Raw genomic sequence first — 18398 nt, 5'->3', positions numbered from 1 at the left:
GCCAGAACAGGGGACCCCCCCCCCCACATGTGACCCCATTTTGGAAACAATACCCCTCATAGAATTGAATAAGGGGTGCAGTGAGCATTTACACCCCATTGGCGTTTGACAGATATTTGAAACAGTGGACTGTGCAAATCAAAAATTTTATTTTTCATTTTCACAGACCACTGTTCCAAAAATCTGTCAGACACCAGTGGGGTGTAAATGCTCACTGTACCCCTTATTACATTCCGTGAAGGGTGTAGTTTCCAAAATGGGGTCACATATGGATATTTATTGTTTTGCGTTTGTCAGAACTGCTGTAACAATCAGCCACCCCTGTGCAAATCGCCTCAAATGTACATGGCGCACTCTCCCTTCTGGGCCTTGTTGTGCGCCCCCAGAGCACTTTGCGCCCACATATGGGGTATCTCCGTACTCAGGAGAAATTGTGTTACAAATTTAGAGGGTCTTTTTTCCCTTTTACCTCTTGTGAAAATGAAAAGTATAGGGCAACACCAGCATGTCAGTGTAAAAAATTCATTTTTTTACACTAACATGCTGGTGTAGACCCCAACTTCACCTTTTCATAAGGGGTTAAAGAAGAAAAAGCCCCCCAAAATTTGTAAGGCAATTTCTCCCGAGTACGGCGATACCCCATATGTGTCCCAAAACTGTTGCCCTGAAATACGACAGGGCTCCAAAGTGAGAGAGCGCCATGCGCATTTGAGGCCTGAATTAGGGATTTGCATAGGGGTGGACATAGGGGTATTCTATGCCAATGATTCCCAAACAGGGTGCCTCCAGCTGTTGCAAAACTCCCAGCATGCCTGGACAGTCAATGGCTGTCCGGCAATACTGGGAGTTATTATTTTGCAACAGCTGGAGGCTCCGTTTTGGAACCAGTAGTGTACCAGACGTTTTTCATTTTTTGGGGGGAGGGGGGCTGTGTAGGGGTATGTGCATATGTAGTGTTTTTTACTTTTTATTTTAGGTTAGTGTTAGTGTAGTGTAGTGTTTTTAGGGTACAGTCACATGGGCAGAGGTTCACAGCAAGTTTGCCGCTGGAAGTTTGAGCTGCAGCGCAAAATTTGCGCCATCTCAAACTTGCAGCACTCACTGTAAACCTCCGCCCATGTGAGTGTACCCTGTACATTCACATTGGGGGGAGGGGGCAAACATCCAGCTGTTGCAAACTCCGAGCATGCCCTTTGGCTGTCCGTGCATGCTGGGAGTTGTAGTTTTGCAACAGCTGGAGGAACACTGGTTTGGAAACACTAAGTTAAGTAATAAACTTTCAAGTGTTTTGCAACCAAACTTAGTGTTTCCAAACCAGTGTCCCTCCAGCTGTTGCAAAACTACAACTCCCAGCATGCATGGTCTGTCAGTGCATGCTGGGAGTTATAGTTTTGCAACAATTGCAACAGCTGGAGGCACTGAGGTAGGAAACGGACAATGTTTCCCAACTAGTGTGCCTCCAGTTGTTGCAAAACTACAACTCCCAGCATGCCCAGACTGCCAAGGCATGCTGGAAGTTGTAGTTCGGCAATATCTGAAGGATCAGATGTTGCCGAACTACAACTTCCAGCATGCTTGGGCAGTCTGGGCATGCTGGGAGTTGTAGTTTTGCAACATCTGGAGGTCCACAGTTTGGAGACCACTGTATAATGGTCTCCAATCTGTGCTCTTCCAGATGTTAGAGAACTACAACTCCCAGCATGCCTGGACAGACTGAGCATGCTGAGATTTGTAGTTTTGCAACATCTGGAAGAGCACAGATTGGAGACCATTATACAGTGGTCTCCAAACTGAGGACCTCCAGATGTTGCATAACTACAACTCCCAGCATGCCCAGAAAGCCAAAGGCTGTCTGGGCATGCTGGGAGTTGCAGTTTTGAAACTCTCAGAGGCAGCAGTGAGATCGCTTTACGGCGATCTCACTGCTGCCAATGAAGATGCCGCACTGCTGCCGGAAACTCACCTCCGGGACGCAGCGCAGCCGGGACCGCACGGAGGACGCCGGGACCGCTCGGGACACCGCTCCGACGGGTAAGTGACGCCGGGGGACAGGTCAGGGACACTTAGCAGAGCGGTGTGTGTCCTGATCCCCGTGATCGGGACTCACACACCGCGCTGCTAAGTATTTTCATAGCGAAACGCTGCTATCAGCTAGTCAGATTTGACCAGCTGATAGCAGCGATCGCTGGGGTGGGGGGGGGGGGGGTGGGGGATGAAACCCCCCGTGGTCACATGGTAAAATGGTTGGTTATCAGTGATAGCCACCATCTTTCCGGGCGCTGCGGGATGCCGCGAGTAGCGGCAGTAATGTCCATGACGTACCTGTATGTCATGGGTCGGGAACACCTTGCCACCCATGACGTACAGGTATGTCATAGGTCGGGAAGGGGTTAAAGGGGTACTCCGGTGAAAACCTTTTTTCTTTTAAATCAACTGGTGGCAGAAAGTTAAACATATTTGTAAATTACTTCTATTAAAAAATCTTAATCCTTCCTGTACTTATTAGCTGCTGAATGCTACAGAGGAAATTATTTTCTTTTTGGAATGCTCTCTGATGACATCACGAGCACAGTGCTCTCTGCTGACAATATTATAATAATAATAACTCTTTATTTATTGTTGTCCTTAGTGGTATTTGAACCCAAGTCACCAACACTGCAAGGCAGCAGTGCTAACCACTGAGCCACCATGCTGCCCTTAGCGTACATCTGCTATGCATCTGCTATGCATGGTTGCTAAAATGGACAGAGATGTCAGCAGAGAGCACTGTGGTCGTGATGTCATCAGTGTTCCAAAAAGAAAGGAATTTCCTCTGTAGCATTCAGCAGCTAATAAGTACTGGAAGTAGGGATCGACCGATTATCGGTATGGCCGATATCATCGGCCGATAATCATGATTTGGGGCATACCGCTATACCGGTCGGGCCCCTCCCCCACCCTTCAAGTCAATAAAAAAAATTAAACTTACCCGTAATGGGGGTGGTCTGGGCCATCCATCCTTCCTGTAGTGTCCAGCGGCATTCCGGGTGGAGGGTGAACCGGTCCGGGCTGTCCTTCTCCGGGGGTCATCTTCTCCACTCCGGGCAGGCTCCGGCCTAGTACGCTGCATAGACGCCGCTACGCCGTGACGTCAGGTGCGTCGCTGCGCACGGGCGTCACTGCACAGCGGCGTCTATGCTGCGTTACTATGCCGGAGCCTGCCCGGAGTGGAGAAGATGACCCCCGGAGAAGGACAGCCCGGACCGGTTCACCCTCCACCCGGAATGCCGCCGGACACTACAGGAAGGAAGGAAGGATGGCCCGGACCACCCTGACAGACAGGGGGAGAGAAGCGGGTGGTGGCGGCGGCCTATGGCACCGCAAAAGCCACTGCAGTGCATTGAGTTAGAGCGTCTGCTTTAAATCAATGTTCTGCAGCGGTGTCGCGGGGGGATAAATAGCCGATAACTTACACCGGAATATCGGTATAAGTTATCGGCTATCGGTCCTAACCTGCACCGATTATCGGTATCGGCCCTAAAAAACCGATATCGGTCGATCCCTAACTGGAAGGATTAAGATTTTTTAATAGAAGTAATTTACAAATATAAAAACAAAAGGAAAAAGAAAAAGGAAAAATAATTTACAAATATGTTTAACTTTCTGCCACCAGTTGATTTATAAGAGAAAAGGTTTTCACCGGAGTACCCCTTTAAACTAGATCTCAGCCCCGAGGATTCAGGATCAGGAGGAGGAGCTAGCTCTCACTTCCTCCCATCATGCTCTCACACCATATCTTTATTCTGTGATGCTACAATCATTTTTATATATATTTCCATATTACAGAAAAAGTTCTTTATATAATGCCCGGCCTATTCCCACAATGACAGCCATTGGTTTTATATACTGTGTATTTATGATACGTATTTTCTATATAGGTGATTGGATATGTTCTTTATATTTCACATTATATGTGGTTGTGATAGATACATTGAATATGTTCCTATAGTCAGATATCACCCCTGGTCATGTAGAGGTGGTACGATCCACCTGTATGATGGGGGATGGAGAAGATGGGACATCTAAGAAGCGCCCCATTAAGGAGGAGCTGATGTCTCACGTCCTCTATAAATGGCTGACAGGTAATTATATAACTTGTATGACTAAGGTCCAGATGTAGGACAGAAACCCGTCATGTGTGTCTACATTGTCTGTGCACCGAGGTGAAAGTCTGCAAATAAAAGCTCCGTTCTGCAAGAATCTGCGCTGGACATCCTTTCTTCTATAGTATGAATTAGTGTATTGTATTATTTAAAGGGGTCCTCCGGGGATTACACATCTTATCCCCTATCCAAAGCCTTGGAGTTTTCTGTACGCTCAGCAGTTGTGGTTCTTGTTTACAAGTTTCCTGGTTATAATTCTGGTAAAGTTCACACTCAGTTCATAATGAAGGAACATAGACAAGATGGTGGACTATAGACAACATGGCTGATGATATACAAAATGGCGTATAATCATATAAAGGATTATTATAAAAGGTTATATAAAAATGTATAACAAGCTGACTCCCCTCACAGGCATGCTGGGAGTTGAAGTTTTGCAACATCTGGAGGGCCGCCAGTTTGAGACCCCTGCAGTATATGATACATATAAATGTCAGATATCCTATGTACATGGTGAATATATAGATGTGATATCTGCATCAATTATTGCTCGGAATTGGCTTCTCCCCTGTGTGAGTTCTTTCATGTTTAACAAGATCTGATTTCTGAATAAAATATTTTCCACATTCTAAACACAGAAATGGCTTCACCCCTGTGTGAGTTTTTTGATGATGAACAAGACCTGATTTGTCAGTAAAACATTTTCCACATTCTGTACATAAAAATGGCTTCTCTCCTGTGTGAGTTTTTTGATGATAAACAAGACTTGATCTCCCAGTGAAACATTTTCCACATGCTGAACATAAAAATGGCTTCTCACCTGTGTGAGTTCTTTGATGATTAACAAGACTTGATTTCATAGAATAACATTTTCCACATTCTGAACATGGAAATGACCTCTCTCCAGTGTGAGTTATCTGATGTCTAACAAGATTTGATTTACAAGTAAAGCATTTTCCACATTCTGAACATGAAAATGGCTTCTCCCCTGTGTGAGTTCTCTGATGTTCAACACGATATGATTTTTTAGTAAAACATTTTCCACATTCTGAACATGAAAATGGCTTCTCTCCTGTGTGAGTTCTTTCATGTGTAACAAGACTTGATTTCTCAGTAAAACATTTTCCACATTCTGAACATGAAAATAGCTTCTCTCCTATGTGAGTTTTTTGATGATAAACAAGACTTGATTTCTCAGTAATTTGTGAACACGGAAAAAGCTTCTCCCCTGTGTGAGTTTTTTGATGTTGAACAAGATTTGATTTGTCAGTAAAACACTTTCTACATTCTGAACATGAAAATGGTTTCACCCCTGTGTGAGTTCTTTGATGTACAGCAAGATGCGATTGCTGAGTAAAACATTTTCCACATTCTGAGCATGAAAATGGTTTCTCCCCTGTGTGAGTTCTTTGATGTACAACAAGATATGATTTATTAGTAAAACATTTCTCACATTCTGAACATGAAAATAGCTTCTCCCCTGTGTGAGTTCTTTGATGTTGAACAAGATTTGTTTTCGCAGGAAAACATTTCCCACATTCTGAACATGAAAATGGCTTCTCTCCTGTGTGAGTTCTTTGATGTGTAACAAGACTTGATTTAAAAGTAAAACATTTCCCACATTCTGAGCATGAATATGTTTTCTTTCCTGTATGAGCTCGTTGATGTCCAACATCCCTTCTGTGACCTTTATTTTGCTGAACATCCTGTGATGACTGAGAAGACAGGACCTGTATATAAGGATGAGATGACAGATCTTGGCTGTGAAGGGCTGAGGGTGTATCTGGGATAATGGAATGTTCTTCATATGTATCTTGTGTGATATCATCATCTGCTTTATAATCTGAAGATATAAGATTCTCCTCTGATCTCCTGCTACAAGAATCTGCAGAGAATAACACAGATTGTATTTTAACCCCTTAACAACTCAGGAAATTTAAGCTTTCCTCTAAGAGCCAAAACTCTTATTTTGCCATAACATTTTTTCCTTCATTCACTGTGCGGTACAATTATTTCTCAGGTGAATACGATCACAATACTCAGTTTGCATAGTTTTTGTTACGCTTTACTACTTTGTAACCCCTTAAAGGGGCACTCCACTGCTCCAGTGTTCAAATCATTTTGTTATGAACGCTGGGCTTGGGCTGCAGGTGTAGTGATGTCACAGTCACACCCCATCAATGTAAGTCTATTGGAGGGGGCAAGCTGCGGGGGGGGGGGATTTGGGCGGGGGCGGTGATGTCTGACATCACGATTGCTGGGATTCAAAGAATGGTGGGAGTGGCAGTTACCAACTACAACACCCAGCATGCCCTCATACAGCCTATACCTCTGCAGCAGACCCAAAACTGCGACTACCAGCATGTTGCACCATTACTTTTACTATACTAGTATAAGGTGAAACATGCTGGGAGTAGTTCTGGGTTGTGTCAGCTGCAGAGCCATAGGCCGTATCAGAGCATGCTGGGTGATGTAGTTAAAAACTTCAGCTCCCAGCATTCCTTGACACAGCCTCTGGCTTTGCAGCCGACCCGAAACTACAACTCCCAGCATGTTGTACCAGGACCTATACTACTATATAGTGTAACATGCTGGGAGTTGTAGTTTTACAACAGGCAGAGAGCCTTAGGTTTCGGATCACTAATTTATAGCATAAAAAGTAATAAATAAAATATTTAAAAAAAAAATAGAAACAAATGTGAAATAGCCCCTCCCCTAATAAAAGTCTGATTACACCCCTCCCCCCTTTTTGGAATAAAATAATGTAAACAAAAATAAATTAACATATTTGGTGTAAATATCCGAACTATTATAATATAATGTTGTTAATTAAACCGCACAGTGAATGGCGCAAATGTAAAAAATAGAGAAAAAAAAGTATAAAAAGCAAAACAAAAGAACAATCTATACAAAAACTACAAATCACGGCGCAAATAAAAACGATCCCTCATACAGGAAAATAAAGTGTTTTGGGGGGGGGGGCAGAAATATTACAGAAAAATTACAAAAAGTTATAATCCAATAATAATATAATCCAATAACACAAAACCTATATATATTGGGTATCGATGTCATTGTTTGGACACAATATAGATGACGTCATTTGTACCGAAAAGTGCTCTGCATAAGAATGGAAGCCGCACATTATGTATTCTTTTGTTTTTGATCTATCTACTTACCACCAGTACCTACCTACACCATCTACCTACCAACGCTATCTACCTACCGCCATTATCTGCCTTCATACTGACATTATCTACACTATTTAGGGCACTGAGGAAAGAATTGGGAAACGTGCTGGAAACGTGCGGTGCCTAACTTGTTTCTCCGGCAGATTCTGTGGGGACAAAGAGGAAAGAGAACGACTTCAGGAAGACGCCCCCTGTGATTCACTACATGTAACTGCACTGTAATCACTTATATGGTCTACAGCGCCTGTGTAGAGCCGGGGGCACTGTATGGGGGGATATTAGTCTGTGTACAGGGGTATTATTCAGTATCAGTATGGCAGTATTATCCCGTCACTATATGGTGGTAATGGTGGTGGTCATGATGTGGTGCAATTATTCATCCCTTTTATTCCTTTATCACCACAAAATCCTGATGTCCCGATCAGCTGAGAGGACGGTGGGAGGGCCCTTACCTGCCTCCTCGCCATCTGATCAGTGTTCTATTACTCCAAGACTGAAGCAGCAGAGCACTGATAACAATGATCAATGTTATGGCATAGCACTGATCAGTATATACAATCAGAAGATTGCAGGTAATAGTCCCCTATGGGGGCTAAAAAAAAGTGTAAAAAAAAGATGTTAAATTAATAAATGTGAATAAGCCCCTCCCCTAATAAAAAAGTTTGAAAAGTTTTTTAAAGTAGTAAAATAAAATAAAACCTATATACTTTGGGTATCCTTGTAACCGTCTGGACCTACAGAATAAAGATAAGGTGTTATTTTTACCGAAAAGTGCACTGCGTAAAAACGGAAGCCCTAAAAAGTGGCAAATTGGCGATTTTTTATTTTATTTCACCCCACAAACAATTTTTTTTGTTTCGCCGCAGATTATGTTATAAAATAATTGCTGTCCTTGACATCAATCATTTTACCCAAAAATCTATGGCGAAAACAAGAAAAAAAATATTTGTGGGACAAAATAAAAAAATGAAACAATGCCATTTTGCATGGGAGGTGAGGGGGGCATGAAAGGCGAGGTGACAATCTGACAGAAGGCCTCCTCAAGGGGTCCCAAAATGGTGGTCTCTCTCTCTCTCTCTCTCTCTCTCGGAACCTAGTGTCTATTAAGAAGGTGAAAGACAAAAGCTCTTTGAGATCTCTGACCACAATCTCCTCTTGTATAATATCGGAGAGTCCACGAGAGAACGTGTCCACCAGCGCTTCCTTATCCCAGCACACTTCTGCTGCTACAATACACTATTGAATTCTTGGCCACAGTTCTCGTCCCCTGTTACATGGACATGAGCTGCTCTGCCGCAGAGGGAGAACGGACAGGGAGATTAAAGGGGTACTCCACTGCCCCAGTGGTCAGAACATTTAGTTCCAAACGCTGGGTGTGGGCTGTGGGGGTCATGATGTCACACCGTGCCCCCTCAGTGCAAGTCTATAGGAGCGGGTGTTATGGCCTCGTACACACAGGGATATTTCTTGTCCATATTCCAGCTGTAGTATCACATTAGTTTACATTTTGGGTGAATAGAAGAATATACAGGAAGAGACAGGACAGAGAGATTAAAGAATTCTACACAATTACTACAGTCTCTATATTAAGTTGTTACTACTCACCTGGGTGGTTACTTGTAGGAATGTCCTCCTTATACTGCTCATCACTGCTCACATCTGTCTCTTCTTCCTTCATATCAGTAGCATTAATATTATCCAGATCTTTTCCTGTCAGAATGTCCTCTTTATAATGCTCATCACCGCTCACATCTGGTTTTTCTTCTTCCTTTATGTCTGTAGCATTAATATAGATCAGATCTTTCCCTGCAGGAATGTCCTCCTTATACTGCTCATTACCGCTCACATCAGTCTCTTCTTCTTCCTTTATGTCTGTAGCATTAATATAGATCATATCTTTCCCTGTAGGAATGTCCTCCTTATACTGCTCATCACCGCTCATATCTGTCTCTTGTTCTTCCTTTATGCCTGTAGTATAAATATCGATCAGATATTTCCCTGCAGTAATATCCTCCTTATGCTGCTCATCACCGCTCACATCTGTCTCTTCTTCTTCCTTTATGTCTGTAGCATTAATATAGATGAGATCATGCTCTGTAGAAATGTCCTCCTTATACTGCTCATCACTGCTCACATCTGTCTCTTCTTCTTCCTTTATGTCTGTAGCATTAATATAGATCAGATCTTTCCCTGTAGTATTATCCTCCATATTCTGTTCATCAAGAGGACGGGGACACCTCTCTGGTGCTGTTCTCTTACTGGATCTGACTGTAGGGAACACATACAGAGACTGAATTCATTCTTTACATACAAATAATGAGAGGACGTGTGTATATAGTCATGTCTATTACCTGGTGATGTGAGGGGCTGCTGATCCTCCATCATGACCTGATCCTTGTACTGATCCTTGTGTCCTTCTACATACTCCCACTCCTCCATGGAGAAATAGACCGCCACGTCCTGACACCTTATAGGAACCTGTATTGTGAATAAACATTTAATTCTATACAATTCCAGGATGTTATATGGAGACATTTGAGGGGATATTCCTGCACATGATTTATCTTCTTGCTCTCGGATGATGAGGTGAATACTTGTCGGGGCAGATCCTCTATATTATGGTCACATGAACAGAACTGACCGCAAGTCTGATGATCCAGCTGTCAGTTCAGGTCATTATACCCAAAGTGCCCGTCCCATGGAGTGTAAGGAGTTAAGTGATATTTCATAGTATCACTGCTCCCCTCCCCCGGGACTATATAGATGGCTGCTTACTGTCTGGCCCCTAAGGGTAGAATTGGCAGTGCTGTGTGCCACTTAAAGGGAACCAATCATCAGATTTTACCCTATATAATGCTTGGCAAAGCGTTATATAGGGTAAAATCTTTATTTTCGCCATTCCCGGGGGATGCTCCTGTCCCCAGGGATGGTGAAGATATGAAGTTATAAACTAGTCACCGCCGCCGCCGTAAGTAGTCACTTGGGTGGGGAGCTCTTCTGACCTACTCCCGTTCTTCGGCCGGGAGCGACGCCCCCTCCGCTTGATTGACGGGCCGCGTCATCACTCAGCTCCGTCTGTTCAGTGAGCGGAACGATGACGCGGCCTGTCAATCAAGCGGAGGGGGCGTCGCTGCCGGCGGAAGAACGGGAGTAGGGGAGAAGACCTCCCTGCCCAAGTGACTACTTACGGCGGTGGCGGTGACTAGTTTATAACTTCATATCTTCACCATCCCTGGGGGCAGGAGCATCCCCCGGGAATGGTGAAAATAAAGATTTTACCCTATATAACGCTTTGCAGAGCGTTATATAGGGTAAAATCTGATGATTGGTTCCCTTTAACCCTAGCTAGACTGGTTGATGTTATCCCAGCGAGTAGAAGGGACAATAAGCAGCTATCTGTATAGTGTGTGGCCCCAGAAATGTTAAGTGGCAATGCATCACCACCATTTAACTCCTTCATGGCTGACTGGACAGGATGTATATAATGTATAGCCATGGGCCCCGCTCCGGAACAGGAGACGCATCCAATCTGACATATCTTCTGCTCTTGTGCAGGAAACCCCTTTCAGAGCAGGGACTCCTGTCATTAAAGTGATAAGATTTGGAGGGGAGGTAGGCCGCTGCCAGTCTATGAAGCACAGTCAGGAGTTCAGCACGATTCATAGCCCCTGGGACCTACCTGCTATCAGCATCTGGGACTCATTGCTAATGCCGGACATCACCAATGCCAAAAATCTATTTCCGGTAGCTCAGTGGAGCTGATAAGGACACCCACAGTGAAATAGCGGGGTCCTGGTCAGCTGAGAGAGCGTGTGGAGGTCCCTAACCTCGCTCCACGCTGTCTGAACGACGCTCCAATCCTGCAGGTAGCCTCAGCATCACAGCATTGATCAGTGTATGTAATCTATAGATTCCATGTAATAGTCTACTACAGGGACTACAAAACTGGGAATAAGGTAAAAAGAACATTAACTTAATGTGAATAAGCCGCTCCCCTAATAAACTATTGAATCTTCCCCATTTACCATTTTATTTCTCTTAAATGAAATAATGTAAATAAAAATAAATCTAAACATATGTGTAACCGCACGGTCAATGACGTAAACGTAAAAAAAATACAACTTCATGGTCCAGAAAAAAATTCTTAAAAAGCGATCAAAGAGTCTCATCAAAACTAAAGTGTTTCCGATAAAAATTACAGATCACGGCGCAAAAATTGACTTTCATACATCCCTGTATACGGAATAATAAGAGAGTTATAGGGGACAAGGTAGGACAATCTGATACAGACTCATTATTGTACAAAAAGTTAGAACTTTTTTTATATTTTAAAAGTGTTAAAATAAAACCTATATAAATCATTTATCATTGTAATCGTTTGGACCTACAGAATAAAGAGAATTATTACCGTAATGTGCACTGCGTAGAAACAGAAGACCCCAAATTTTTTTAATTGCTTTTATTTTCTTTTTCACCCCACAAATAATATTATTTTGGCCCTTGTTGTAGATTTTGCAGTAAAATGAGTGATGTCATTACAAAGTACAAATCTGTGGTGAAAAAAACAACAAGAACAAGAAGCCTCAGATGGGTTTATAAAGAGGAAATTGCAATCATTATGGCTATTAGAAGGCGAGGAGGAAAAAATAAAATAACACAAAAATGAGAAATCGCTGTGTCCTTAAGGGGTTAAAACTCAAACCTACCGGGTCCTGAAGGGGTTAATAGAACAAAAACCATCAGACAGCCTCCACATGTGACCACACACATACCTCCACCTGCAGACTGTACAGGAGCCGTGTGCTTACAGGACCTGCGATGATGTCACCGTCATGTGATCAGTCACATGGAGGAGTCACATGATCAGGGGCTGCTGCTCTAGGCTCATCTGCTCAGTGTATGCAGGACTCTGCTGTCACATGACCATTGTCACAGGTCCTTCAATCACAATCTCTTCTATCCTGCACTGCTGAGCTCCGCCCACTCCTGTCACATGATCCTACCCACAGGTCCTTCAGCCACAGTCACATCTAAACTGCTAAACTTCCCCCCCAAATGTACTGGTCACATGATTGTGACATCATCACAGATCCTACACCTTCAGCATGTAGCAGATACAGAGCAGGTCCTGGTGGGGCAGTCACTGCTGTTGTGTGTGAAGATCTCTCAGAGCAGCAGCCCCTGATCATGTGACTCCTCCTCCTCCTCCATGTGACTGATCACATGACGGTGACATCATCTCAGGTCCTGTAAGCACACGGCTCCTCTACAGATACAGGTATGTGTGTGCGGTCACCATCAGATCAGGATTATTGGGGATGTTTATTATTAACCCTTAAGGACACGATGTATATTTACATTCTGTGCCCCATATGGGACTTTGAGGTGAGCTCAGGAGCTATAAGCAGCCAGGACTCACCACTAATGACGCTCATCACCATTAACCCTTTAGATTCCATGATCAGCCACTTCTTCCATACAGGACTATGTAAGCATCAGGTTTTTTAAGTTTCTCCCGCGCCCCTATTATTACTTAAGACAGTGTTTCCAAACCAGTGTGCCTCCAGCTGTTGTAAAACTACAACTCCCAGCATGCCCTGACAGCTAAATGCTGTAACAGCTGGAGGCACCCTGCTTGGGAAACACTGACTCCGGTGGTGGCCCAGACCCTGCGTGTGTAACGGTATATGATGCTCGGCCTCTGCTGCAGGTAATAGCAGGTTCTTCCGGGGGGACATATCACAATTCACATAAAATCCTGATGTAATTGTGATGTATATTGTGCCCCCTAGTGGACACATTTCACTATTCTTCATTGGACAATGTCATATTGAATCCCTCTATTCTTCTCCCTGCTCTGATGAAGACGTTCTGAATACACCGCAGCCTCAGAGATTAGGAGAAATGGATTCACAACGTCTTCAGCAGAGCAGGGAGAGCGACCTCAGAAGACCTGGAGGACCAGAGCGCCACCACTGGACGGGAGAGGGGAGTGCGCTCTAGTCTCTTATTTTACAGCCCTCGGACAATGGATTTTGTTTTATAGAGAAATCTGAAAACTCCTATAATGTCTCCTCAGATGTTTCCCCAGATTATCTCCAGGAAATGGATTTTATTTCTCCATAGAATCTGGTGCGGTTTATCATCGTCTCCTCTTCTTCCCTTCAGGTTTCTCCAATCCAGGATCCTCTGCTGATATCTTCTATATAAGAGAATTCTCCTGGATGACCCATCAACCATGGAGAGAGACAGGAACAAGATGGCCGACAGGATCATAAACCTCACCCTACAGATACTCTTCCGGCTTACTGGAGAGGTGAGGGATTCTGGGAGTGATGTCACATGACCTAATTCTTATCTATGTAATAACAGATGGATATGACTGGAGAGGTGAGGGATTCTGGGAGTGATGTCACATGACCTCATTCTTATCTATGTAATAACAGATCGATATGACTGGAGAGGTGAGGGATTCTGGGAGTGATGTCACATGACCTCATTCTTATCTATGTAATAACAGATGGATATGACTGGAGAGGTGAGGGATTCTGGGAGTGATGTCACATGACCTCATTCTTATCAATGTAATAACAGATGGATATGACTGGAGAGGTGAGTGATGCTGGGAGTGATGTCACATGACCACATTCTTATCTATGTAATAACAGATGGATATGACTGGAGAGGTGAGGGATTCTGGGAGTGATGTCACATGACCTCATTCTTATCTATGTAATAACAGATGGATATGACTGGAGAGGTGAGGGATTCTGACAGTGATGTCACATGACCTCATTCTTATCTATGTAATAACAGATGGATATGACTGGAGAGGTGAGGGATTCTGGGAGTGATGTCACATGACCTCATTCTTATCTATATAATAACAGATGGATATGACTGGAGAGGTGAGGGATTCTGGGAGTGATGTCACATGACCTCATTCTTATCTATGTAATAACAGAAGGATATGACTAATTTTCAAATACCTAGTTATAATCTATCAAGATCGGAGTCGGCCGCGCTCGAGTCACTCAAAAGCAACACTGATATAATTATCAAACCTTCTGATAAAGGAGGGAATTTGGTGATTATGAATCAGGACCAATATGTTCAAATGTGTTTGCAGGTATTGAACGACAACACTACCTATCGAATTCTAGACTCCAATCCCACTATAAAATATCATAAAGAACTCATAAACATCCTTTTGGAGGCAAAATCCGCTAAATTAATTGATGAGAATGAGTTTTCCTTTTTACTTCCTCTCCACCCACGGACATCCACTTTTTATGGATTACCCAAGGTACACAAAGGGCTATCACCTCTTAAATGTCGCCCAATTGTCTCGGGTGTGGACAATCTGACCCAAAACATAAGCATTTATTTGGACAAAATACTTAGACCATTTGTCCTGAGTCTACCGTCATACACCAGAGACACAACTGATCTATTATTAAAATTGGAGGGCATCACCCTGGAACAAAATCACTGGCTGTGCACGATCGACGTGGAAGCACTCTATAGTTCCATTCCTCACAAGTCAGGCTTGGAGGCAGTCGAGTTTTACCTGAAAAGCAGAAGTGTACTTCTGACACCCCATAACAATCTAATCATGACATTACTATCATTCATCTTGACACATAACTTCTTTCTGTTCAACCGTAAAATATACCACCAACTCAGGGGCACGGCTATGGGGTCCCCAGTGGCCCCCACATATGCAAACATGCTCCTGGGTTGGTGGGAGGAAACGGTTATCTTCAATGATCACTACTCAATGTACCATAATTCCATCATACTCTGGGCACGCTATATTGACGATATAGCGATCATTTGGTCTGGAACATCTGAGTCTTTTCATGACTTTATTAAAGATATCAATGTGAACAATATTGGCCTAAGGTTCACATATGAGATTAACAACAATTCTCTAAATTTTTTAGATGTTACATTGGAACGTAGTAAAGACGGCACCATTCACACTAAAGTATACAGAAAACCTACTGCAGGCAACAATCTACTTAGGTGGGAAAGTCATCATCCAGTCCCCTTAAAAAAGGGTATACCTAAAGGGCAATACCATCGTATTCGACGAAATTGCTCTTCAGATAATGCCTTTAAATTAGAGGCCAGTGACCTTAGGTCACGTTTCAGACAAAGAGGATATCCCGACAGAGTTTTAAAACAAGCATACCAAAATGCATGTACAAAGGACAGAAACAGTCTTCTCAAATCAAAAGACAGGATTCCTGATGAGACGACTGCTCCACGCATAATTGCCACCTTTGATGCGGCAGCGTCAGATATCAGATCAATTATCAATTGTCACTGGCCCATCTTAAAAAGTGACCCACTGGTAGGACAACTAATTGAAGATAGAGCAATAGTGACCTATAGAAGGTCTCAAAATCTACAGGACCTCCTAGTACATAGTCACCTCTCCACTCCGAAACAATCCACGTGGCTTAACCAAAAAATCAAGGGCACATTTAGATGTGGGGGATGTAAAGCCTGTGACTACATTAAAGTATCAAAAACCTTTAAACGTTATACTGATGATCATGTCTACATTAATCGCAATTATGCGAATTGCAAAACAATGGGTGTCATTTACTTAGCCTCCTGCACCTGTCCCAAGGGATACGTCGGAAAAACTAGTAGACAATTTAGACGACGTATTCTTGAACATATAGGGGACATAAGAAATAAAAGGGATAAAACCCTATCTAATCACATGCATCTTTTCCACCCAGACTCTCCTTGTAATCTAACTTTCCAGAGTGTTACTACGGTTCAACTAGATAGTAGGGGTGGAGATCTAGACAAAAAACTTCTTCAAATAGAGACTAAATGGATTTACCAGTTGCGGACTTATGTCCCTTTTGGACTTAATGACGCAATTTCATTTGCATCATACATTTAAAGTCTCGGCGGATACCCTAAGAGGTCATGGGATTGTTCAGTTTGGTCTCCTCCCTCTTTCCCCCTCCCCCCCTCCCCCCCTCCTTCTATCCCTACTTTATCATTTGTATGCCATCTATATCATTGGGTCCCAGTGGTACTCGAACAGACAAACTACTTATAATTTTCCATGTGTTTTTTTAGGTAGGCTCCCTTGTCCCTACTGTACTTGGTTTATATCTATTCTTATTTATTATCTTTCCATATTATTTGGAATTGTTTTGCCAGGTCAATAGATCGTAACCCGATGTGATGTGACATGTTTTGGTGTCAATCTAGGTTAGCATCTTGATCAATTGCGGTTATTTTCTAACTCCTATTGCTCCTTTCTTGCGGTTCATGGGGACCGGAAGATTTGTCACTTTGCGTTCCAGGCACCGGTAGTTGCAGTTGCCTGGGTCTGCGGTCCATTGAACCACAGTAAACTTCCGGTTGCGCTCCACACGAACTGTGTGGCGCCGCGATTAGTTCCGCCTTCTGTGCGGGTCAATTCGCCGGATGTGACGTCTTTGCTGCGTTCCATACACCGGAAGCAGCATCATCAAAGACGCCCGGGAGCTCTATTTAAACGCCGGGTGAGCTCCGATATCCAGCGGCGTGCTGGCGCTCACCACCTCCGGTAGCAGACATCATATCTTCATCTAACAAGGTACTCAAGGAGTTATTTTATGCATCTTACTTATAGACTGTTCATTCAGTTTCCCTCTTTTTGATCTGGCTGCATATTTTCTCTCTCTAGCTACCTGGGATTTATCTCGGGCTAAATGGCCTTATCTTGTCTATGTACACGCTGACTCTATTTAGTGGCTGTGGACAGGTCAGTACAACTGGCTTACTTTGTATCTTATTACTTTATCAGTATATACTCATACTATAAGCACATGGATAATTTCAATTGATGTTTTTTTTTGGGTTCACAGTTATCAACTTAGATTTGGAACCAATTGAATCTGGTTTATATGGGATATCATACATGTACAGGTTGTCACATCAGGGTATGTGATGGGTCCTTTGTTTTCTATTTATTTGGTTTTGTACTGTGGTTGGACACTACAATTTTTTGCTTTTATCTTTTTTGTCTAGACCTAACGGTACCTTCTTGATTTATCATCATTTTCTATTGACTATGGCGTCTACCACATATTCACACCTGTGGTAAGATAAATTGCTATACGATTTGGAATCTTTATAAATATTCTTTGAGATTGGATGTCTCATGTCCTCTAATTTGTTTTTTGCAGTATGAAATTTTACATGGAGTGAATCTAAATACTCTGAAGATTATCTCTTTATTAATACCTTAACCTGTATAGGACACCATTATATATCATTTAGGTCTAATACTGTACTGTATCTGATATCCCATTTCTAAATGTCTCTATGCATCTATATTTTGACAATTAGACACTGACAACATATACCCAAGTTTGACTGTCCCTGACCACTGTGACCAATTCCTATCTTCTTTTACTTATCAGATTGTATCTGTTCTATGTCAATCGTTTAGTACCTAAGTGTTAACTCATCTATGTTTCAATGTACTAATACCTTGTCATCGTTGTATATATTTGTTACCCTCTTGTCCCCTGATGAGCCTATGTTTCCACATTAGGCGAAACGCGTTGGTAGAAGAGGCTAACTTATCTGTATATATTGTCTCTATGTTCCCCATTCCTATCCACACTTAGTTTAGGAACCCCCCCCTAGAATAGGTAGGGATCTGAGTGTAGGCATTCACCTGTACCCTCACCCCCCTCCCATTATTAGTTAACACTTTTTGATAACGATTTTATCAGTGAAATAAATTAAGATTTGATATCTAAACCCTATTGGTGATTTTTCACTTTTTTTATATAATATTTACTTTCACCAAGGGATACCTTTATCATTTTATGGATTGAGAAAACCAATTATCTTTATTTTCTCCTGAGTTTCTCATTCTTATCTATGTAATAACAGAAGGATATGACTGGAGAGATGAGGGATTCTGGGAGTGATGTCACATGACCACATTCTTATCTATGTAATAACAGATGGATATGACTGGAAAGGTGAGGGATTCTGGGAGTGATGTCACATGACCTCATTCTTATCTATGTAA

The 18398-nt window shown here is 42.8% G+C and overlaps 1 protein-coding gene across 1 annotated transcript in view; it reads right to left on the bottom strand.

Moving 5' to 3' along the window:
* Window positions 1–3717: 3717 nt before the first annotated feature.
* Window positions 3718–18398, bottom strand: part of LOC130298176 (uncharacterized) — a 69824-nt gene continuing 55143 nt past the window's right edge. The window contains exons 8-11 of the mRNA XM_056551087.1: window positions 15120–15233; window positions 9685–9928; window positions 8939–9601; window positions 3718–6027 (exon numbers count right to left, since the gene is read on the bottom strand). Of these exons, the coding sequence (XP_056407062.1) occupies window positions 4682–6027; window positions 8939–9601; window positions 9685–9928; window positions 15120–15233 (2367 nt within the window). The 3' untranslated portion in view covers window positions 3718–4681. The remainder of the gene's footprint in view (window positions 6028–8938; window positions 9602–9684; window positions 9929–15119; window positions 15234–18398) is intronic.

The sequence above is a fragment of the Hyla sarda genome, assembly GCF_029499605.1.
Source record: "Hyla sarda isolate aHylSar1 chromosome 1 unlocalized genomic scaffold, aHylSar1.hap1 SUPER_1_unloc_3, whole genome shotgun sequence".
Taxonomy (NCBI): domain Eukaryota; kingdom Metazoa; phylum Chordata; class Amphibia; order Anura; family Hylidae; genus Hyla; species Hyla sarda.
The sequence above is the reverse complement of the archived record's forward strand: the minus strand, read 5'-3'. Positions and strand labels throughout refer to the sequence as shown.